General features: G+C 43.0%; 1 protein-coding gene across 2 annotated transcripts in view; it reads right to left on the bottom strand.

Annotated features, from left to right (window-relative positions):
* Window positions 1-23,886, bottom strand: part of LOC133476756 (voltage-dependent T-type calcium channel subunit alpha-1H-like) — a 64,440-nt gene that overhangs the window by 5,264 nt on the left and 35,290 nt on the right. The window contains exons 14-33 of one of the 2 annotated variants that reach the window (XM_061770580.1): window positions 23,120-23,275; window positions 21,820-21,907; window positions 21,566-21,750; window positions 20,107-20,346; window positions 19,031-19,131; window positions 18,819-18,942; window positions 17,673-17,741; window positions 16,552-16,736; window positions 15,644-15,770; window positions 13,704-13,829; window positions 13,528-13,617; window positions 12,728-12,920; window positions 12,178-12,329; window positions 11,978-12,087; window positions 11,047-11,180; window positions 9,324-9,394; window positions 7,000-7,078; window positions 6,698-6,819; window positions 3,759-4,034; window positions 802-955 (exon numbers count right to left, since the gene is read on the bottom strand). In XM_061770580.1, the coding sequence (XP_061626564.1) occupies window positions 802-955; window positions 3,759-4,034; window positions 6,698-6,819; window positions 7,000-7,078; window positions 9,324-9,394; window positions 11,047-11,180; window positions 11,978-12,087; window positions 12,178-12,329; window positions 12,728-12,920; window positions 13,528-13,617; window positions 13,704-13,829; window positions 15,644-15,770; window positions 16,552-16,736; window positions 17,673-17,741; window positions 18,819-18,942; window positions 19,031-19,131; window positions 20,107-20,346; window positions 21,566-21,750; window positions 21,820-21,907; window positions 23,120-23,275 (2,782 nt within the window). The remainder of the gene's footprint in view (window positions 1-801; window positions 956-3,758; window positions 4,035-6,697; window positions 6,820-6,999; window positions 7,079-9,323; window positions 9,395-11,046; window positions 11,181-11,977; window positions 12,088-12,177; window positions 12,330-12,727; window positions 12,921-13,527; window positions 13,618-13,703; window positions 13,830-15,643; window positions 15,771-16,551; window positions 16,737-17,672; window positions 17,742-18,818; window positions 18,943-19,030; window positions 19,132-20,106; window positions 20,347-21,565; window positions 21,751-21,819; window positions 21,908-23,119; window positions 23,276-23,886) is intronic. The other variant, XM_061770581.1, reaches the window with a different exon arrangement.

Raw genomic sequence — 23,886 nt, 5'->3', positions numbered from 1 at the left:
CCCTTCATCCTAGCAGAGACTCTTCTGTCACATAACACACCTGCTGACACCTTCTTCCACCCGTTCCAACCTGCTTGGACCCGTTTCTTCGCTTCCTGACCACACTCACTATTGCTTTGGACGGTTGACCCCAAGTATTTAAAATAACCCCGACTCCATTTCTCTTCCCATCTACACCATGGTCAAATAATTTCAACCCTGCCCCTAAACTTCTAGCCTTAGTGCCTTTCCACCCGGTCTCCTGGACACACGATATATCAACCTTTCTCCTAATCATCATGTCAACCAACTCCCGAGATTTTCCTGTCATAGTCCCAACATTCAAAGTTCCCGCATTCAGTTCTAGGCTCTGTGCTTTCCTCTTCTCTTTCTGCCAAGTAACCCGCTTTCCACCTCCTCTTCTTCTTCGACCCACAGTAGCCGAATTTCCACCGGCGCCCTGCAACAGGTTGACGGTCGTTGTTAACCCGGGCCACGACCGATCCGGTATGGATTCTTTAGTGAACGCTCATATTTGTTTGGCAGAGTTTTAAACCGGATGCCCTTCCTGACGCAACCCTCTGGATTTATCCGGGCTTGGGACCGGCCTACAGTTTGCACTGGCTTGTCACTCTGTCTACTACTACTACTACTACTAATAATAATAATAATATATTCAATGATTTCAATCATGTTGCTGTTAACCACCGTATCATGTAAACCCGAAATAAAACTAAAGTAAAAGTCTTTGTATATGGGAACGGAACATCCCTAAAAAGCCAAAGAAAAAGAAAAATCTACTTGAGGGGGTGACAGTTTCACCTGAGTAGCTGTAGGCAGAGTAGGCCTCGACGCCAACCGGCGGGTACGGCGGGCATCTGTGCGGCTGCTGGCTGTAGCTGTCGATGGGCAGGGACAGCATGCGGCCGATGGTCAGCAGATTGCAGTGGCAACGCTCCTCATCCTCTACCTGCACCTGCCCGGTCAGATCAAACGCAAATGAGCGTCACACGACATGATGAAGCCACAACCTGTTGCACACAATCCAGCAACTCCTAATGAGCTCTCGTTTCCTTCTCTTCTGCAGCCCGTTTAGGCAGCAAACTAATCAAGTCAAGAATGACCTGGGCCTCCATCCATCCATTTTCTACCGCTTATCCGAGGTCGGGTCGCGGGGGCAGTAGCTTTAGCAGGGACACCCAGACTTCTCCCCAGCCACTTCATCCAGCTCTTCCGGGGGGATCCCGAGGCATTCCTACTCTGAGATCCTCCCGGATGGCCGAGCTTCTCACCCTCTCTCTAAGGGAGAGCCCGGACACCCTGCGGAGAAAACTCATTTCGGCCGCTTGTATCCGGGATCTTGTTCTTTCGGTCACGACCCACAGCTCGTGACCATAGGTGAGGGTAGGAACGTAGATCGAGCACTAAATCGAGAGCTTCGCCTTTCGGCTTCGCTCCTTCTTTACCACAACGGACCGATACAAAGTCCGCATCACTGCAGACGCTGCACCGATCCGCCTGTCGATCTCCCGTTCCATTCTTCCCTCACTCGTGAACAAGACCCCAAGATACTTGAACTCCTCCACTTGGGGCAGGATCTCATCCCCGACCCGGAGAGGGCACGCCACCCTTTTCCGACTGAGGACCATGGTCTCAGATTTGGAGGTGCTGATTCTCATCCCAGCCGCTTCACACTCAGCTGCAAACTGCTCCAGTGAGAATTGGAGATCACGGCTTGATGAAGCCAACAGAACCACATCATCTGCAAAAAGCAGAGATGCAATACTGAGGCCACCAAACCGGACGGCCTATACGCCTCGGCTGCGCCTTGAAATTGTGTCCATAAAAGTTATAAAGAGAATCGGTGACAAAGGGCAGCCTTGGCGGAGTCAAACCCTCACCGGGAACGAGTTTTTGCTTCAGCGACCACCAAAGCTGCATTCCGCTTGGCCAGCCGGTACCCATCAGGTGCTTCAAGAGTCCCATAGACCAAAAAGGCCCGCTAGGACTCCTTCTTCAGCCTCACCGTTGGTGTCCACCAACGGGTTCGGGGATTGCCGCCACGACAGGCATCAACCACCTTACGGCTACAGCTTCGGTCGGCCGCCTCAGCAATGGAGGCGCGGAACATGGTCCACTCAGACTTGATGTCACCCGCCTTCCCCGGAACATGAGCAAAGTTCTGTTGGAGGTGGGAGTTGAAACTCCTTCAGACCCTCACAATACGTTTGGGCCTGCCACGTCGGACCGGCATCTTCCCCAAGATGGGGGGGGGGGGGGGGGTTGGGCGTTCCTCCCAATCGCGCCCATCCAAGTCTCACTGTCATTGCCCACGTGAGCATTGAAGTCCCCCAGCAAAACGATGGCGTCCCCAGCGGAAGCGCTCACCAGCACCCCCTCCAAGGACTCCAAGAAGGGTGGGTATTCTGAACTGCTGTTTGGTGCATAGGCACAAACAACAGTCAGGACCCGTCTCCCCACCCGAAGGCGGAGGGAGGCTACCCTCTCGTCCACCGGGGTGAACCCCAACGTACAGGCGCCGGCGGGGGCAATAAGCATACCCAGACCTGCTCGACGCCTCTCACCGTGGGCAACTCCAGAGTGGAAGTCAGTCCAACCCCTCTCGAGAGGACTGGTCCCAGAGCCCAAGCTGTGTGTGGAGGCGGGTCCGACTATATCGTGTCGGAACGTCTCGACCTCACACACCAACTCGGGCTACTTCCCTGCCAGAGAGGTGACATTCCACGTCCCTATAGCCAGCTTCTGTAACCATGGATCGGATCGCCAAGGTCCCCGCCTTCGGCCACAGCCCAGCTCGCACTGCACCCGACCCTTATGGCCCCTCCCACAGGTGGTGAGCCCATGGGAGGGGGGGACCCACGTTACCCTTTCGGGATGTGCCCGGCTAGGCCCCTTGGATGCAGGCCCGGCCAGCAGGCGCTCGCCTTCGAGCCCCACCTCCAGGTCTGGCTTCAGAGGGGGGCCCCGGTGACCCGCGTCCGGGCAAGGGAAACCTAGATCCATTCATAGTTTTCATCATAGAGGTCTTTTAGCCGTGCTTTGTCTGGTCCCTCACCTAGGACCAGTTTGCCATGGGGGACCCTACCAGGGGCGTGAAGCCCCAGACAACTTAGCTCCAAGGATCATTGGGACACGCAAACCCCTCCACCACGATAAGGTGATGGCTTCCGGGAGGGGCCTCAGTTGCTTTAAGCCATAAACAATCAACATTCAAATTTTACACAACTGATCAATTCCTAATGCTAATTTTAGTTCAGTTTTGCATCCCGATTAGGCACCAAACTAGTTGGCTCCGAATAACTTGCACCTCAGTTGCTTCAAGATCAAAAATCAAACAACTTTTGGTACTTTTTCTACCTGTTTTGATCCCTTCTTCATCCTACCTAGACAGCAAATTAGAATGTATTGGGCCTCCATTTTGTGTCTGTTACTTCAATACATTATTAATCTGACACAACCCATCAATTCTTAATGTTTCTTTTCATTCGTGTTTCAATCTCTTCTGTAGCTCATTTTGGTAAGCAAACTCGTTGGGCCTGAATGATCTCAGTTCTTAATCGACATCAATCAATTCTTAATGTTTATTTTCATTTGTGTTCCAAATTGTACCGCATCCCGTTTAGGCAGTAAATTAGTCGGGTGTGAGTAACTTGCCCTGCATTCCGGTTAGAGCCGAGCAGCCGCGCCATTGAGCAGCCGCTCAGTTGCTTCGAGATATGACCAATCGACACTCTATTTTTTTCCCATTAATAACAGACCTGCGTGGGCGCGTCACCGTTGTGGGCGGCGGGGTCCCCGCCCCCCGATGCGGCGCTGTTCCTGCGGGCGGCCTCCTCGCGCTCCCGCCTCTCCTCCATCTCCTCCAGCTGCGCCTCCTTGTTGCTCTCCTCCAGGTGCTTCATGAGGACGGCCACCACCACGTTGACCAGCACGAACTGCGCCGTGAGCACGAACGTGACGAAGTAGACGGGCGAGATCAACGGCAGGTAGGTGAGGCAGTGACGGTCCTCTGGGCGGCAGTCGCGCAGCGTGTCCTTCAACGCATCACGAGAGGCACAAATTGCCACGTGTCAATATGGGACAAAACAATGAATCCACAAATATTATCAGAATTATTGTAATCACAAATATTAGGTGCTAAAAAAACTGTGATGACTTTAATTCATATTCTATGGTCAACCAGTTCCAAGCAATGTAAATTGTAGTAAATAAAAATATTATCCATCCATCCATCCATCCATCCATTTTCTGAGCCGCTTCTCCTCACTAGGGTCGCGGGCATGCGAGTCATCGGGCAGGAGGCGGGGTACACCCTCAACTGGTTGCCAGCCAATCGCAGGGCACATACAAACGAACAACCATCCGCACTCACATTCACACCTACGGGCAATTTAGAGTCTCCAATTCACGCATGTTTTTGGGAGTGCCCGGAGAAAACCCACAGAGGCACGGGGAGAACATGCAAAGACCACACAGGCGGGGCCGGGGATTGAACCCGGGTCCTCAGAACTGTGAGGCTGACGCTCTAACCGGTCGGCCACCGTGCCGCCTATAAAAATATGATTTTGGCATCATTTTTTGAATGAATTAAAATTGTACAAAAAAATAAAATACATGTTTTCTTAAAACACTAAACACCCAAAATGTTTAAAAAAGAAAAGTAACATTTTAAATAAATGTTTAATAAATTATAAAAGTAAAATCAAATCTGTGAAGTAAAATAAATGTTTTTAAAACAGTAGTAAACAGTAAAAAAAAATGTTAAAAGGCAAAAAGTTAAAAAATGGAAACAAATTCTATACAATACATGAAAAATATATCTTTTGAAACTAAAAATTGTAGAATATTGGAAACAAATTATAAAAATTAAACAATGTACAAATGGAAAGAAAGTAAAAAAAATCTTTTATGTAAACTGTTAAAAAAAATCTTACAAAAAGGAAAAAAGTACAATGAGAGAAAAAAGGAAAATAAGTGCTTTGCAAATTTTAAAAAGGAAAATAAATGTTTGAAAAGGACAAGTGGTAAAAAGTAAAACAAAACAAAAAAAAAGGTTAAATAGTAAAAAAAACAAAAACAAACTTTTAGGAATATTTTGAACACAAATGCTTAAAACCTTTTGCTAACTTAAACCCGAGACCATGTCATGTTTAAATACAAACTGTGAATTGTGTCAAGTCGAGAAACGCTTGTAAGAATGCACAACATTGTGCTTCCAACATCGTCGCAAACAGACCTCGAGGCTGTGGAACAATTGGCTCTTTGTCCTCTATTATCAGCTTTGATTTTGTCCTCTGCTTAACGCGCCTCCTGTCTCATAAACTACGCTTAGCAGCGCATGAGCCTCACGATCTTCCATCTTCTTTAAAGGCGAGACAGGTTCGACAATAACCTTTACATTTCTGATGCAGTTGTCCCCGCTGGACGGGCGGAAAAGCGTTGCGCTATCAAGAGCTGCCACATATATTGCCGCTTTGTTTCATATTCACACCTGCATGTATAGCATGTGTAGAAAACGTCAAAATGCTTACATTTCTTTTGTTAAAATAAGAAATGTAAAAAAAAAAACAAGTAAAAAAGTGGGAAAACTACAAAGGTTAAAAAAAAGGTCAATGTTTGGAAAATAAGTAATTTTTAAAAATGAAAATGTACAAAAAAAGGCCAACATTTAAAAAAAATACCCCAAAGTTTTTTAAAAAGTGTAAAAAAGTGTAAATATAAAAAAAGTTAAGATTTTAAAAGTTAAAGAAAATTTAAAAAAGGAATGGGGAAAAAGGGACAAAAATGAGAAAATTAACAATATATATATATATATATATATATATATAAAATGCAAAACCAAGTGAAAAAAAATGAAATACTCATAAATAAACAAAGGAAATGAAAACATAATGCAAAGGTAAACCAAATTTAAAAAGAAATAACGTGAAAAAAAGTGGCACAATAATGATAAAGAAATTATGTAAAATTATCTCAAAAACATCGTGTTTCATTTGTTTTAAAAGAACCAAAAAATTTGCAAACATTCAAAAATATTAAAATGATTACAAAAGTTTCAAAAACAATGAAAAAGTTTTTAAAAACTTACATTTAATTTAAATGTAAAACATAAGTACAAACAATTTCTGCCTTTTGCCAATTTTCACCCAAAAGGATGCCCATCCAATAAATAAAATCATTCCTTCCATTTTCTGTACCGCTTCTCCTAACTCGGGTTGCGGGCGTGCTGGAGCCTATCCCCGGCCATCTTCGGGCGAGAGGCGGGGTAGTCCCTGAACTGGTCGCCAGCCAATTGCACATAACCTATGGGCAATTTTGAGTCGTCAATCAACCTACCACACATGTTTTGGGGTTGAAAACCCAGGCAGGCACGGGGAGAACATGCAAACGCCACACAGGCGGGGCCGGGACTTGAACCCCGGTCCTCAGAACTGTGAGGCAGATGTGCTAACCCGTCGCGCACCGTGGCGCCCCAAAAGAAGACGTGCTTCGATGCAAATAGGAAATTGTGTGGCGTAGGGGGAAACAAAAGTGCAGCACATTGTGCCTCCAACATCCTCCAACAGGGGGACGCAAAAGACCTCGAGCCTGCGAAACAATTTTCCCGTCCGTGCCGCCTGTCTCGTAAAGTACGCTTAACCAACCCGGCCCGTGAGCATCCAATCCTGATGAAAGCCAAGACGGCTGAGCCAATCACCTTCATGATCCCATTCCAGTTGTCCCCGGTGGACACTCGAAAGAGCGTGAGGAAGGCCATACCGAAGTTGTCGAAGGTGGCGTGACGGCTGAGGCCCTCGCACGGGTTCTCCTCGGAACACTCTGGAAAAGAACCACAAGAAACGCCTTCGAACAACGGTGGGTGGAGAGACGAAGGGGGGTTATGGCGGCGTGAGGGTGGGGTGGGGTGGGGGGGGGGGGGCGGCTAAAAGTGACATAATTAATGCATGTAACGCAACAAACACACATCAGCGTACTGTACCCATGCACACACACACTAACCCAGTTTTCCAAAGAGCTCAACTCCCAGAGCTGCATAGATGAAGAACAGCAACATGAAGAGCAGACCCAGATTCCCCACCTAGACGGATTTACAGTATACACACACACACACACACACATATACATGTATACAGTGGCACACACATAAAAAGAAAGTATACACACACACAGAGAGAAAGAGAGAGAGAGAGGCGTACATAAAGCAGACAGCGCGAGCGTGCTAAACTAAGTTCAAACCCCAAAAGATGCGTGGAGCTCGTTGATTGGGAAAACAAAAGGAGGCGCACCAAGGCCCCGATGGACACACACTGATGGCGGACGTGCTTTGGCCCCTCTTAGGGGAGATTCTTTCAAAGATCGCATCAAGATGAACAAAAGGGGACACCCAAACGAGACAAACCAAGCGTAAATGCTCCAAAAAAAAGAAAGAAGAAAAGCAATGTCAAAAAGTAATGGTGCCAAAATATGGAATCGTAATAATACAAATATCATTTTATTATTATTATTATTATATATGCTGACATTATTACTTTACTATTATTTTTTTAAAGACTTAAACATGAAAAAATATAGATACAAAAGATTAAAATATAAAACATTTCACACAAAAAATGCACAGAAAATGTGAAAATGTTTGAATAAAAGCAAGATGTCTTCAAATATTTCAAAATGTAATGCAGTTTCGCATGGTGAAAAAATAAAAGGCCATTAAAATCAACTCATGTAACCAATGTTCGTTCAACAGTACAGAACAAAAGTTTCCGAAAAAGCTCCACCCAAAAAATGCTTCAAAGGTTTTTGAAAATGTCAAATACATTTAACAATTCAAATGAGTGAAAAGGACTTCGAAGCTTGAATCAAAAAAGAAGAAGAATGTAAAAATCAAACGCAATCCAATACAAAGTTTCGAAAGGCTAATATTTGAATGATTTCATGACCATTGAAAGAACTTTTGAAAGAAAATACAAACGTTCACCCCATCCAGAACCCTTTTTGCATCTTTGACCTGGGAAGCACCAAACTCTTTTGAACTTTCTGCATTCTCCTTCTCATACAAATAGGAAGAGAAACATTTCTGCTTGCAGTATTTGTTTGGCATTATGGAAAGATTGTTTCACTTGAATAGCACCATTCGGCAAATGCAAACATTCTCAACGTGACACTTTGACATGCTCCCGAAGCTCTTTGGAGTGTCCTTCCTCCATATTTCATAACAAATACGTCAGTGACTGAAGCCATTATGCAAAGGTAGAATGACTTCATTTGCCATCCGTCAGTGTACGCTTCTGATTACGCGTGAAAGAAAACGAGAAAAAGCAACCCAACTGAAAAGTGACTCAGAGTGCCAGATTCATGGAAATCATGAAAGAAGGACGCAAAGGACAATTTTTCCAAAAGAAAAAGTACATTTGTCAACATTGTGAAATGTATTTTTTACAAAAACCCCGACATAATGTTTTGTTTTTTTAATTTGAGATTTTTTTTCATGCTTTTTAGCAATTTTGAGTCACTGAAGGAAAATATTTGCTTTGAATTAAGATGATTAAAGTTCATTTTATATTTTATCTTTCACATGTAAATAACACAAGAATGTCTATACTGTAGTTTTAAGTACAAAATAAAAATGTCAAACGTTTAAGAATCATTTTACTTTCACTTTAAAGAACATTTTGTAAAAATGTGAAACCATAAAACCTTGAAGTCGAAATATAACTTTTTCCTATATAAAAGATTACAAACATTTAAGAATTATTTTTAAATGAAAAAAAACTTTAAAGAACTTTGGAAAAAAAAAAAAGTCAAATGATAAAACCATCCATCCATCCATTTTCTGTGGCGCCAATCCCAGCAGTCATCGGGCAGGAGGCGGGGCACACCCCGAACTGGTCGCCAGCCAATCGCAGGGCACATACAAACAAACAACCATTCGCACTCACACGCACACCTACGGGCAATTTAGAGTCGTCAATGAACCTACCGCGCATGTTTTTGGGATGTGGGAGGAAAGCGGAGTGCCCGGAGAAAAGCCCCCCGCGCAGGCACGGGGAGAACATGCAAACTCCACACAGGCGGATTGAACCCCGGTCAGAACTGTGAGGCAGACGTTCCAACCACTAAGCCACCGTGCCGCTATGATAAAACCTAGTTGCCGAAATATAACTTTTTCCTTTATTAAAAAAATACATTAATACATAGAATAGAATAAATAGAAATACCCTTTTCTTGGAAAAACAAGACCCAAAAAAATGCAAAAGTTATTGTCATAATAGTAAAATCTTCTCCTTTCCTATTGGACCTGCTTTGCGAAAGCATGTTGGCGTTACCTGAGGCAGCGCTTGCATGACCGTGTCCAGCAGGGCTCGCATTCCCGTGGCCATCTTCAACAGCTTCAGAACTGCAACATGGCGGCACCACAGCGCAGTAAGTATGTGTACTCCCAGGGCCTGATTCACTAAGATCCCAAATAGCGGGCGCTGAATTGCGTGTTCGCTTGAACAGATCATGCACGCTGTTGGCAACAGGTGTAAAAGTGGTAGAGGCCACCGAACTTAAAAGAGGGTTTGGCACTGAAGGGCTCATGGTTTTTTTCCCAAGTGCAAAAGGAATACTCAAGTGGTGGAACTGGAAGTGTTAGTGGAAGACAAACAAACACATTACCGAGTTACAGAAAATAAATTGCTAGGTCCGATCATTTTATGGAAACCAGGAACCGCATAGAAGCCATGTATTGTTTGATTTAACTCATCCCGAGTGCGTGGCTGATGCGGTGCGTGCCCTGCCTGCGCAACATTGCGTTTCAAACTTGGGACGGCACGCCTGGAAATCTGTTGCGGGAGAGGCCGGCATCAATTGTTACAGTGGACACAAATGAAATGAGGTGGACACAAGGAAATGCAGTGGTTGCGAGGAGTTTTGTCATTGTTGATATGGCATGACTCCTTCTTGTGACTGGCTCCAATCAAGCCTTAGTTTCTTCAGGAGCTCCAAAATTGCTTTGCTCAATAATAGACGATATGTCATGATCATTTTTGTTTCTGGCATTTAAAAAATGGCGACACAAGCAAAACAAAGTTCTTCCTGTCACCTCTATTGGGAAAGGAAACAATTCTGAACTCAGCCCAGCGAGACGGAGTCAAAATGAAAAAGTTTTGGTGGACGACCTCAAGGGGGAATTCGTCCCTCGTACACAAGACGCCACTTGCATTGATGCGGTATGTAACTGAACCGTGTGTTAAGTTTGGTTGTCCGCTCTCAGAGCAAAGTGTCTGTTGCGACTATTTCAGGACATCATTTGGCGTTTTCGGCAGGAATTGGAAGAAAGAAATCAGTGCCGGCTTCTCCTTGATTTGCGCGACAGCTAAGATTTCTTGCCATTTATAATACGTGAAGCTCGGAGTGGTCTCAATTTCTCCTCGGCACTGGGGGAGTCACAATCAAATATTCTTCGAAATGATTATTCCATCGATGAATTGAATAATCGACAAAACATTATTTTGCATTAGTTTATTGTCAAATCTTTTTTTTCTGATTACTGTGTATTGTTAACATATCAGAAAAAAAGTCAAAACTGGTTTTTCTCATTGTTTTCCCAAGTAAAAGATGTTTGCAAATGTCTTATTTGGATTAAACACAAAAGCTAATTCGCCTGCTATCATGACGAACTACAGAAATCAGAGAATATTTTCTGTTGAGCAGCTGGAAACAGAGGATTTGCACAATTTTAAATTAAGCAATGGCTCTAACAAAATTCCTCATTGATGAAAAAAGTTGATTAAATCGAGGCTCGATGATTTGTCGGTTAATTGATGAATTGTGGCGGCCGTAGCTGGCAGCGCTTTGCATGTGTTGTGCACCTGCCTTTCAGGCACAAAATCAAAGATTGCAATTTAGCAGACGGAATCTTGGTTGCGCACGCTCAGTCTCGATTATCTTCCACATCTGTTTGCATGAGCAATCAAGTTCAAGAGCGTTTGTTTTGTTTTTTGTTTTTAGTAAATCAGGCCCCAAACATTGCTGTTTCCGTTGTTGCCGTGTTGGTGTGCGCACCTCGCGTGATCCTCAACACCCTCATGATGCGGATGATGGTGGGGTTAATGGGCAGCGAGGCGTTCAGGTCGATTTCTTCCAGCGTGATTCCCATGATGGACAGCAGCACGATGGCCAGGTCCAACTGGTTCCATCTGGAAAACGAGCGCGCAGTCAGGCTTTTTACATACAAAAAAAGAACTTTCTCCTTGTAATATTGTGGTGGGTTTTTTTCCTAAGAAAAAGTCTTATTTCTTGTCATGTGACTTTTTCTCTCAAAACATTACAACTTTCATCTCATATTATATTTTTTTTAAAGTTCACTATTTTGTTTTAGTATTCCAACTTTTATTTCTCCAAAAGTCCACCTTTTCTACTTCAATTTGTAACTTTTTTTCCACCAAGAAAATACAACCTTAATCGCATTATATTATCATTTTTTCCCCTCAAAATAATACTAAATTGTCCTTTTTCTTATAATGATGAATCAAGTTTTATCAGAAATTCAATACGTTAATAATTGTAATATTTTTCTACAAAATTCAACTGAAAAATGTGACATTCTTCTTGTATGGTTAAGATCAATTCTAAAACAATATGACTTGATTTGATCCTATCACCTTTTATTTCTCCCCCGAAAAAAACTCGTTCTGACATTTCGTTTTCCTTTTTTCCCCGCGATTTTCTCGTCGTACGTATTTTTCCCATTTGCAGTATTAATACACGTTTGTATTTGATAGCGCCAACGTCAACATGAAAAACTCATTTTATTTTTGTATACTTAGTAAAAAAATCAGTAAAACATATGACATAACATATTTTTCAAAAGGTAAGATCCAATGCAGGGACTGAGAAAAATAGGCCTAGCTAGTGGATGCTGCGGTTGAAGCGGCGCAAAGCGACTGGCCCCTGGCAACCCGCGCTACGTCACAAGAGGAAAAATGCATGCTACCTTTCTTTGAAAAAGCGACGGAGGCCAAACGCGATGAGCTTGAGGATGGCCTCGATGACGAAGACCACTGTGAAGATGTAGTTGCAGTACTTGAGGATCTCCACCAGGTACTGTTTGACACACACACACACACACACACACACACAATGAATGCCTGTAATGTATGTGGGTGATGAAAGAGGGGCTGTTGCTGTGGTTACCTGGGGCTGGTTGTAGTGCTCCATGCTCATGGTAAGCAGGTTGGTCAAGATGATAATGGTGATGAAGAGGTCCAGGTAGTGGCTGGTGCACACGCTATGGATGGAGCGACGCAGCGGAGAGTAGTCGGCGTAGTACGGCTTCTCCAGGGCCTCTGTGCACACGTGAACACAAACACACACACACACACACACACACGCAGGGCTAATGAAATGCTTCTAAAGATAATTCGATTTTTTGTTTATTGTCCATCATTTTTTTAATTGTCCCGAAATAAATGTATAAAACCAGTCAGCTCTTTAAGATTAAATGCCACTGTATTCAACCTTAAAAGTTAAATACAACAGAAGTGCACTAGGGAGATGATTCTTTGGCACGCCACGAGAAGGAACCCGCATTTCACTAGTGGGACTCGTAGCGCATTCGGAGAATCGCTGCGTTAGAAAACGACATGAATTTCCAAAATACCCATTGTGAGCCACTTGCTAACGTTTGATTGACACCGCCAAGACTGGCAACAGGTTTCTTATATCGTGGTTGAAGTGAACTCACTGCGCCTCCGCTTCTCCAGACGCCTCCGTCGCTTCTCCTCGCGGAGTCTGGCCTCCTCCTCCTCCTGCTGCTGTCGACACTTATGGAAGTTCTCCACCACCACGCCCACAAACATGTTGAGCACGAAGAAGCTGACGATGAGCAGGAAGGAGATGAAGAAGAGCAGCATCCACGGGTTGTTGTTGCGGATCGGCTGCCGGATCAAAACAACGGGACAACGGGAGTCCCGAGTCAGCGGTGGGAGCGCCACGGCTGTCGCTGCACATCTATTTATCAGCAGGCTTCTCTTCTTTCTTCTTCCCTTCCCCTAAAATAGCCACGCTTTTTTCTTCTCTTTGAAATATTGGTTTATAAGTATATTTATTCTTTTTTAATGCATTTATCTTGATCTTTTATCTTAAATAATAGTACAGAAAAAAGAAGCACTTTTACATGTACATTGAACCTTTTAATTTGATCAAATAATTGATTATCATCCAATCAATATGAATTGCTTATCATCAAACCATTTTACAAATATTTTTTTCAAAATGCTTACATCTCATCAAATAAATTGCTGATTTTAAATAAATAAATAATACATTTGACGTACATTTGTAACTTTTTATTTTATGAAATGCACGAATGAATAATTTATGATCAAAGCAAACTGATGAATTGATGAATTGAATGGATTTTTTTCCAGAAATGTGTTCCTTTTTTTTTGTATTTTGTCTTCGTATCTAATTGAGTCATTTGGTCATTGATTTATTGTGAATGATGAACTCAAGATATATGCGTCAAATCAAACAACGTCGTACCTGCTGGTCCACAGCGACAGCGTCGAGGCCGTCGTACATGATGCTGACCCAGCCGTCTTTACATGACAGCACAAACAGAGACATCAGGGCCTGCAAGATGCCCATTTACATCAGTGTGTGTCTATGTGTGTGTGTGCATGCGCATGCGCGTGTGTGTGTGTGTGACTGTGTCACACCTGTCCCAGGTTGTCAAAGTTGTACTTCCTGCGTAGCCAACGGTGTCCCGCATCTAAGCACTGAGTTTTGTTGGCGATGTTGGTCACGTTGTAGCCGTCACAGTGGAAGAACTTGCCTTTGAATAACTGTACAGGCCCACACGCACACAAACACAGATGCACAAACACACGCACGCACTAATATGTAGAGCAGAATATCATAGAATGGATGAGTGGAACGACATTTTTATCTTTGGCTGTAGCCCCTTAAAGGGCCAAGAAGCATTGAGCCACACCTCGTTGGAAGGAAGAAATGAATTCATCAACTCACTGAAATGATTTGAATCCCTCAAGCGAGTCAATCCGGTCATGATAATCACGTTCAAATGAAATGAAAATGAATACAAAATAGCGGAAACTAGATTATACTGGAATGCCAGTGTTAAGATAATTATAATGGTTTTATTCATTCATTCATTCCTCTTCCATAGTGATTATCCTCACTAGGGTCGTGGGCGTGCTGGAACCTAATGATTGTAATTATTTTAAAATGTGTAAGAATAAATAAGTCTGAGAGTACAATTTTGCTGACTTTATCTCTATAAACAGTTAATTGATTTCAAGCTACGTTTTGTTTCATCGCAACAGAAGTCAATCATTTCGCAACACGAATCGTATCATATTGTATCGCAATTAGAGTGAATTGTATCGTATTCCGAATGAATCATATCGTAATTGGAGTGAATTGTGTGGATTCGTGTTGTAATAGAAGTGAAAGTCATTTGATTCTTGGGGTAATTGACAAGAATCGTATTGCAATTCGAGTAAATCGTATTTATTCAGATTGCAATCGGAGTGAATCGCATAACAGTAGGAGTGAATTGTGTCAATTCATAATCTAAGCATGGAGTGAAGAATTAGAATTAGAGTAAATTGTATCAATTTGTGTCGTACATGGAGTGAATGCGATTGAATCATATCGTACTTGGAATGAATGGTATTCATTCATATTGTAATTGGAGTGAAATCGATTCGATTCATATAATAACTGAAGAGAATTGTATCATAATTACAGTGACTCACATTGCTCAGTGTCTCATATTAATGCTAAATCATATTGATTTACATCATAATGGTAGTGAATCACATGGATTCGCTTTTTAAACGGAGTCAGTCGCGCCATAATGAGAGTCAACTGTGTTCAAATGAAAGGGAATTGTATTCTAATTATATTGTATCATAATTGGACTGAATCGTATCGTAATTGTGATTTGAGTTGATCGTATCGCAATCGGAGTGACTCATACGATAATGTTCCAAACCGCTTCTCCCAGCTGACTGGACGAGAAGCGAGGTACACCCCGAGCTGGTTGCCGGCCAATCGCAGGGCACATACAAACAAACAACCATTCGCACTCACATTCGCACCTACGGGCAATTTCGAGTCTTCAATTAACCTGCCACGCACGTTTTGGGGATGTGGGAGCAAAGCGGAGTACCCGGCCGGAGAAACAGGGAGAACATGCAAACTCCACACAGACAAGGCCGGATTTGAACCCGGGTCCTCAGAGCTGTGAGGCAGATGTGCTAACCAGTTGCCCACCGTGCAGCCTCGTATGATAATTGAAAAAAATAAACAATTTTGAAATGCATTATTTCAAAGAAAACTGTGAAAATCCATTCAGATTCAACTATTACAACGACTTCGCCTTAATTATTACCCCCCCAAAAATATCAATATCGGTGATCCTGCCCCTGTATTGGGATCAATACCAAATCTCGCAGGAGAGCACAGCACTCGAATGTGATGCTTTATCAGCACCTGGTTTGCATTTCCCCATGGTTTTCGGTTTCATTTGTAATCGTACAGCTCATCTGTCTTAAAGCAGTCAGTATTTTAAAGCCGTGTTTAAACACACACACGCAAAAAAAATGCACATCCGTGTTCACATTACGTTTACCTGAACCCCCAGAATCCCAAACACGATGAAAAAAGCACAGCAGATGAGGACGATGTTCCCGATAGGTCTGAGTGAGGTGATGAGCGTCTCCACCACCAGTTTCAGACCCGGAGCCCGACTGATTACCCTGAAACACCAACACATACGCTTAGCTTCAAGTGACAGCGTTCGGGTATGCGTCGCGGCATATGTACAGAGGGAAAAACATATTTTGGGCTTTCCCATACTCCCTCTGAAACACAAACCTCGAATAACTTCACAATACAATGCAGCGCATCTCCCAACTTTCGCACGACCCTAACAGGGTGTGGGGATGTTTTCCTCGCGACTCGCAGTTTTTATTTACATTTCTATGGAGACATGAGGCCCCCCAAAAACTTTTTACAATGTTCCCCTTGTCCAGTTTTGATGCCACTTCATATCACCACATGGTGTGAGGAGATTGACAAAATCTTCAAGGTGGCATTTTCACCATCCACACCAAGTTTGACTAAGACTTTATAGGAAGAAACACAAGAGTTCCCTTTTTAGAGCGAATCCTCAGAAACTTGGACACCATGTTCTTGCCATGTGCTGCTAAAATCTTTGGCAATTTAGTGTCTAGGACAACTGGGGTTCATTGGGGTCAATTCCCGAGTCAGAGTTGGTCAAAATACATTCGTCCAAAGCAAAATCTGTGAAACGACTGTCAGTGTCGAATTTTCCAGGGGGCGCTATTGAGTGTGTTTTGGAGCATTGTGTTGAAAGACTCCTGAACTACGTACATTCGTCACCATGATACACAAGCTGTTGGAACCTCCAAAAAGGTGGTTCAGAAATCGTATTATTTTGGCACTCAATCGGAATCGGAAACTCTACAGTAAATGACAGTGGAGATAGGTAGCATGGGTGCTCAGACAGACTGGCACCTGAGCGGTCGCAAGGTACGCAGCAGCCGCAGTACGCGCAGGATGCCCAGGATTCGATTCCCACCCGCCGACACCACAGACACCAGGATGTCCACCAAGGATACAAAAACCAGGACCCCGTCCAGGACGTTCCAGCTACTCTGCAGATACACACCCTTGCCAAAGTACATGCCCATCGCCACCACCTACACACACACACACACACACACACACAAAAAAGCCAAGCAACAACAGTCGGTAACACTTCTAGTGAGGTTACGTGATTTATGTGACAGGTTTAGGGTCCCACAACACATGAAAAAAATGTTTGCACAAATCAATCACATTAGATCTGATTCCTGATTTCTGATTGAGCAAGTCCATCCTTGGTACATTTTTTGGGGGTGATTTAGAACCCCCAAATGTGACAGATTTGGTCTCCAGACCAATGGCAAAACCTCCTTTTCTGACTTGTGATCAAGTCCACCTTTTGTGCAATTTTTGTGAAGGCATTTCGAGGAAGGTTGTGTCATTTATGTCACGTAACACAAGGAAAACATGTTAAAACACGTTCGTTTCTGATTTGTGCCAAGATCGTCTTTAGTACAATTGCAATTCATGACCCCCCCATTGATACACATTTAGGTCCCAACAACCCGGTTTTACATTCGTGACTTGTGATTTGTGACTTTCCTGGTGAGGTTAAGTGATCTATGACCCCAAATGTGACCGATTTAGGTGTCCACAATGTTTAGTTTTCCTAAATTGTGACTTGTCCATTTTTAGGAACCGTTTGTGTTGTGTGATTGCGAGGCAGGAGGAAAATATGTTTAAAACATGCAAATCATGGTTCCCATCACTTTAGAAGGGCATTATTAGATAAGATTTTCTGATTCGTCTCATCATCATCAAAAAAAGTCAATTAGAATACTTCTAGTAAGATTATATGATTGATGAACAAAAATCATGTTTAGTTTTTCGGATTTGTGACATGATTAAGCAAGTCCATTTTTAGTACCACTTCTGTTAAGGTTATGTGATTTATGTCCCCCCCAAAAATGTGACTGTGCGAATAAGGTCATCCCCCAGCCCGAAGCGCATCTGACGCAAATCGGCCTTATCGTTTTGCGACGGAGACTTACCTTGATCGCCATTTCGCCAACGAAGATCAAAGTGAAGATGTAATTGGATACGCTCAGGAACACTCGCTCCTGGAACAGACACACACACAGAAACGCTTTCAAGTTCCCGTCGCTTTTGCTGCATTAAGAAGAAAACAATTACGACGTCGGAGGATGAAAATATAATGGAAAAACATGCCGGGATGTTGTAATCATGATAACCTGGGTTGGAATATTATCATTGTTATTATTATTATTATGTGAAAATGCCTAATGGAGGGAAACAGTAAAATCCTCAAGATGGCAAACGTGGCTCAAAAGTGGGATTTCAAGGTGTCAATGGAATATAACAAATTCAGTTTAAAGCATCATTACACGAAATGTCGGCAAATCTTGCGAGACTTCAACTCGCATTTGGCTTTTGCTTTGTTTTTTCGGGGGTGATGGTGATCGCCACAGGAAAACACAACGACATTTGAACAAAGTTCTTGCTAAAGGGTTGTATGACGGTGACAGTTTGAATCTGGTAAAGTTGTTTTTACATTGTCATTATTTTGAAAATGTACAAACCAATGAGAAAATACAAAAACAAATGTACCATGGAATTTTTTTTATCATATAATATTACATATTGTCAGCACTACATAATTTTTTTTAAATTTCATTTTAAGCAGCCTTGGGTTCCTTTAAAGGCCCTATATAAAATATATTATTATTTTCAATAATATAAATAATAATCATAATAATCAAAGAATATGATATACAAAATAATATTGTTTAAATACTATACATAGTTTTTAAACATTATTTCCGATGGGATCAATTCCCAGAAATAAAAACCATTGAGTTTAGACATCCACGTGCATTCAAAATAATTTATAATGAACACATTGTTATTCATTCATTCATTCATTCATTCATCTTCCGTACCGCTTATCCTCTGTAGGGTCGCGGGTGTGCTGGAAGACACATTTTTGTATTTGACATCGTTATAAATACCGTTTAAATATTTTGAATACAGTTCGATACATTTCTTAAATAATGTCCTGTGTTTAAATAATGATGCACAGTATGTAAGCTGTACCTAATGAAGCGTCTACTATACATTATGTATGTTGGCATGCGTGCTTATGCGCGCGCGTGTGTGTGTGTGTGTGTACATGCTACCATGCTGTGTGGCTGAATGTCGGGCCTCTCCAGCGCGATGGTGATGCAGTTAAGGAAGATGAAGAGCAAGATGATGTGATCGAACAACTTGTGTCCGATCGTCTTCTGGCACCACAGCCTGCAACTACACGCACACACAACCGTAAGCGCTGAGAGCGTGTTTATGCGTTGTGTGACGCGGCGCTCGATCGACCGCACGCGAGGGGATTTACCGGTTGCGTGGAGAGAAAACGTAGAGCGACCAATCCCCGTGCTCCACGCACCACTGAGGCTCGTAGGGTTCTACCAGTTTTCTCAGTTTCTGGTACAAAGTCTGCAAGGGCACACAATCAACATCCTGCTCAAGGACACTGAATTTTGCATTACTACATGAAAAGGAAACTATGCAGCTCTCTGATTTTCATGTTGGTTACACCTCTAAATAGTATAAATGTAGTCGTTATCAGTAAAACGATCATTATCCATCCATCCATCCATCCATTTTCTGTACCTTCACTAGGTTCCCTCACTAGGGTGGCGGGCGTGCTGGGGCCTATCACAGCTATCTTCGGGCGAGCCAGCCAATCGCAGGGTACATATAAACAAACAAGCATTCGCACTCACCTTCACACCTACGGGCAATTCAGAGTCTTCAATTAACCTACCGTGGACGTTTTTGGGATGTGGGAGGAAACCGGAGTACCCGGAGAAAAGCCACACAGGCAGGGGGAGAACGTGCAAACGAGAGATTAACATTGTGATAGTGGAATTAAAATGAAATGGAATAATGTATCAACGTACGGGGGGGCCGGCATTCTTAAAAAATGGTAATCAGCCGCAGACCGGAAGTGATAATAATTGAAAAAATGCTCTTTTGACAGTATGGCTGACGACATTTTAATAGTGCTTTAAATTACCCCAATCATTATGGAAAGCAAAAGTGACGTCACTGTCACAGATTGCTCATGAAGTACTTACTGTACATATTTGACATCTTCTGCCTATTCAATTACTGAATGGGTTATCCGAGACACTGTTTCTCAAAAGCATTATATATTACGGAGTGACATTTAATGGAGAAAACATTGTTTCTAAGCTGTGAAGCAGCCTGGAAAACAATTTTTGGGGGGGAAATGTGTAATGTGACAAGTATCAAATGTGACTATCATTTAATGTTACATTCACAAAAGGTATGTTTTATTTTATAAGAGGAAAGGACCTGGGACTCCTGTGGCCACGGAAATCATATCTGGTTGATTGTCCAATGGGTCCCAATTCAGAAAGCCGAAAAGTGATTGACAATGCGAACCTCTTCCACATCCTCATCCTCCTGGTGCGTGCGGTAAAGCGACGTCTGGAGCGTGTCGTCGGGCAGGTGGAAGGCAGCGGCGCCGTTGCAGTCGGGCACCTGCAGGTAGTCGGGCGTGTCCACGGACGCCTCTCGGCTGCCGGCGTCAGACAGCAGCGACTCCATCTCCCCCGATTGGCTCCTCCGGTGAATGCTGGCCCAGCTGGAGCGGCGGCTCTCGAGGACACTGTCCCACGGAGGCTGTGGAGAGGATACAACCGGGACTTGGATTTCTTAAGAACAAATGGGTTAAGGTTCTTTTTTTAAAAAAAAAAGTTGTATGTATTATCAAAGTACTTTTTTTATGTGAATTTTTTTTTTTTTTTACAAGGTATCGCACTATTTTGAAAATAAATAAATAATCATAAAAACAATATATCACGTAATTTTCTATTTAGACAAATTTAGATTAAAAAAAAAACACTTTTTTCATTTTTTTATGTTGCTATGGCACACCATTTTTAATTAAAATTATAAACTGTAAAACTAAGTTAATACAAGTAAGTAATACAAGATAGGACACTGTTTTAGTTTGAAAAAGTATTGAAAGTTTTAAAAAAAGTTGCATGTTACAAAATATCAAACACATTTTTTAATTAAAATAAAAAGTGCAATAGTAATACAAGATATCATGCTATTCCTAATAAAAATGCATAATGTGATTGTTAAATGATATCACATTTTTTTAAATAAAAAAAAACCCCAAAATAATTTTACACGATATCACACAATTTTTAAATGTATATTTTTAAAAAGACAAAAAATGATATTCCACGATTTTGTTAATTACAATTACACTTACAAGAAACAAACAAACAAATTGCGCTATTTTTTTACTAAATTTTCTTTAAGTTAAATGTTAGGATATATATCACAAAAAATATAGACTTATGAATATAAAAACGTTACATGACATTTTTTTCCATTGTAAAAATGTGTTTGTTATTTTTATTTGTTATATTTGTAAGAGTGTGTCATAATATGGTAGTTTTTTAATTCTTTCTATTTTTTAATTACAAAATCATGTAACATCTTGTAACATTCAACTTCTTTTCTATGCGATTATCTTAAATACAAAATTGCGCCATATCATGTTTTTTTTCTCTTTTAAACTATTTTTTAAATGAAAAAATTATAATAAATATTACAGACAACTCGATTGCATTTTTGGACATTTTTTCCAAATGAAAAATGTGAGATGTCATTAAATCTCGTGAGTGTTCAGCTTCAGTGTGTTTTGCTTTTTCTTTGGCTTTGTTATGTTTTCCGGACACAGGTGTATTTCTTCCGGCAATACTTGTAAAAGGCCACTATGTGACAGCATCACTCTGCAATCCATCTCCATTAACATCTTTCAGGGCTGAGTGCTCGGACTTTGTTTTTGTTTAATTCCATAAGAATTAGTGGCTTGAAAGCTCACCGGCGCCCTCTGCTGCTCAAGGCTGTCTACCACAGAGGCGGCACTAGCACGCCGCGATTGACCGTAGATCATGGTGGGCGTGGCCGCAGTGTGCGTGATGACTGGCAGGGAAAGGGGCGGTGGTCTGGAGGCCCTGGGGTTCAGGAGGCCGTTGGGGCTGTTGATCATGGCCTGGATCTTCAGCTCTTTAAGTCAAGAGTGAACAACGTAAACATAAACTGCTACCTTAGCTTCTTCTCAAGTTAGCTCGTTACCTGCTGCGTACAGCTCCCTCAGCTTCTCCTCTTCGTCGTAAGACAGCGAATGGCCCTCGTCGTCCGACTCCGATCGGCTGGCGTCGCCCTAAACGCACAACGCGACACGCAAAGAAGCACAAAAGCATGAGTCAGTCGAGGCAGACGAGCCAAAGGGGACTTCTTGCCGGTGATCTCCTGTCGTCACAGCAATAAAGCTTTGCCCAATTGAATTAGAATTTTTGCTGCAAAGATGCAGGAGGATGGCTTAGGCGGAGGGTATCAACCGATGTGTGTCTACTGGTGTGTGTCTATCAGTTTGTGTGTGTGTGTGTGTGTCTATTAGTGTGTGACTGTCAGTGTGTATTGTCTGATTGCGGAGATAAAACAGCAAAAACGAAACAACAAAAGCTCACCAGCTGTGAATGACAGAGCGATATCAAACACAAGTCTACCCTGGAGAGTATTGTGTGTGTACACGTGTGTGTGTGTGTGTGAGAAAGAGAGACATGAAAACTATGTAGAGCTCTAAGAGCGAGGCAAAACCATGCAAGCGGGATTGTGAGGATTATTCTCCACAAGGCAGCTTTGTTATCGCCACCGCCAATGCTGATGTCAATCGTGCCGGCGAGGTTGCCACCGCTGTCGCCAGTCCCGATGGCATTGACAATGCGAGGAGTATCACCAACGCCGCTAACAGAGCCAACGCGACGACAAACTAGCAACAACACCGAAGCCGCCAAACCCAGTCCGACAGTTGCAGCCAATGTTAGACTTCCACCACCTACCACCGACGCTGTCAATGCATCGCCACTGTCACCCCCAACACCGTCAACAAACCCACTGCTGCCACCAACGCCATTGACAAAGCTGCCACCGCTAATGCCAACAGCTCACCACTGTTACCACTCCCACACAACCAACACCAAAGCCACCACAGCTGCCGTCATCAAAAACCACCACGGCCAAAGCAGCCGCAACTTCGTTAAGTAGCCACCATCACCGCCAAGGCAACCCCTGCTGCCACCAATACCACTGCTAGACGCAATCCCGACAATGCCGTTGCCAAAGGTGCCACCGCTAATGCCAACGACGCATCACCGCTACCACCGTCGCCGAGAACTAATGCCAAAAGCCACCACCCCTGCTGCCATTGAAAAAACTACCACCACCACATCTTTAAGTAGGGACCGCCACCACCAAAGCAAACAATGCACTGACAGCAATGGCGCCCCTGGCACCACCACTGCCTCCGTCGCCGCTATTGCCAAAACCCCCGCCATCCCCTCTGTAAGCAGCCCAAACCCCAAAGTGCCCTTACTTCTGCCTGGAAGCCCTCAACCAAAATGGCCACCAGCAAGTTGAAGAGCACGTAGTTGCCGAAGGTCATGAGGGCAACAAAGTAGAGGGCAGCGAGCGGCGTGGTGGACGCCATGCCGTTGTACAGGACGGCGTTCCAGTCCTCCTGAGTCAGGATCTGCAGACGTGAGGAAAAGAGGGAGACACGTTGACTGTGGGCAGGATGCAGAAACATGAACAACAGTAAAATATGACCACATCAATGGCAAGAAAACCCTACTAGAACAGCTGAACGTTTACTGACTCCCGTTTAACAGGAGTTTGAATGTGAATGTTTTGTAATAACGTCATAAGAGACCACATTATCTCAGTTATTTCTACTTCCGTTCTCTAAAACCGTTCTCTTTTTTTTTTTTTTTTTTGCACAGCTTACATGTCACATTAATGGTGGAAAAGGTTTTGACATTTTGGGACATCACCAAAACGCGGCATTTCAACACGGCTGTGTAGACTTTTGATATCCGCTGCTCGTCATCAACGAACCTAACATACGCGTGTTTGTAAACATCAACGAAAATGTGTGTTTGTTTGGACATTTTAGGGTGCTAGGTAAATAAACTGAGCTGCTTCAAGATAATGTGAAAAAAAAAAACAGCAACTTTGTTTGTACTTTCTCACTGCGCTGTAATAAGAGGCACATTAACGTCGAATTGAATATGTGTCTCTGCGGGCTGAACAGCAATGGTGCTTGTCGGTGTTAAACAAGCTCCTGCCGCGTGCCTTTTCGTG

Source organism: Phyllopteryx taeniolatus, chromosome 4, assembly GCF_024500385.1.
Source record: "Phyllopteryx taeniolatus isolate TA_2022b chromosome 4, UOR_Ptae_1.2, whole genome shotgun sequence".
Lineage (NCBI taxonomy): Eukaryota > Metazoa > Chordata > Actinopteri > Syngnathiformes > Syngnathidae > Phyllopteryx > Phyllopteryx taeniolatus.
This window is presented reverse-complemented; position numbering and strand designations above follow the sequence as displayed.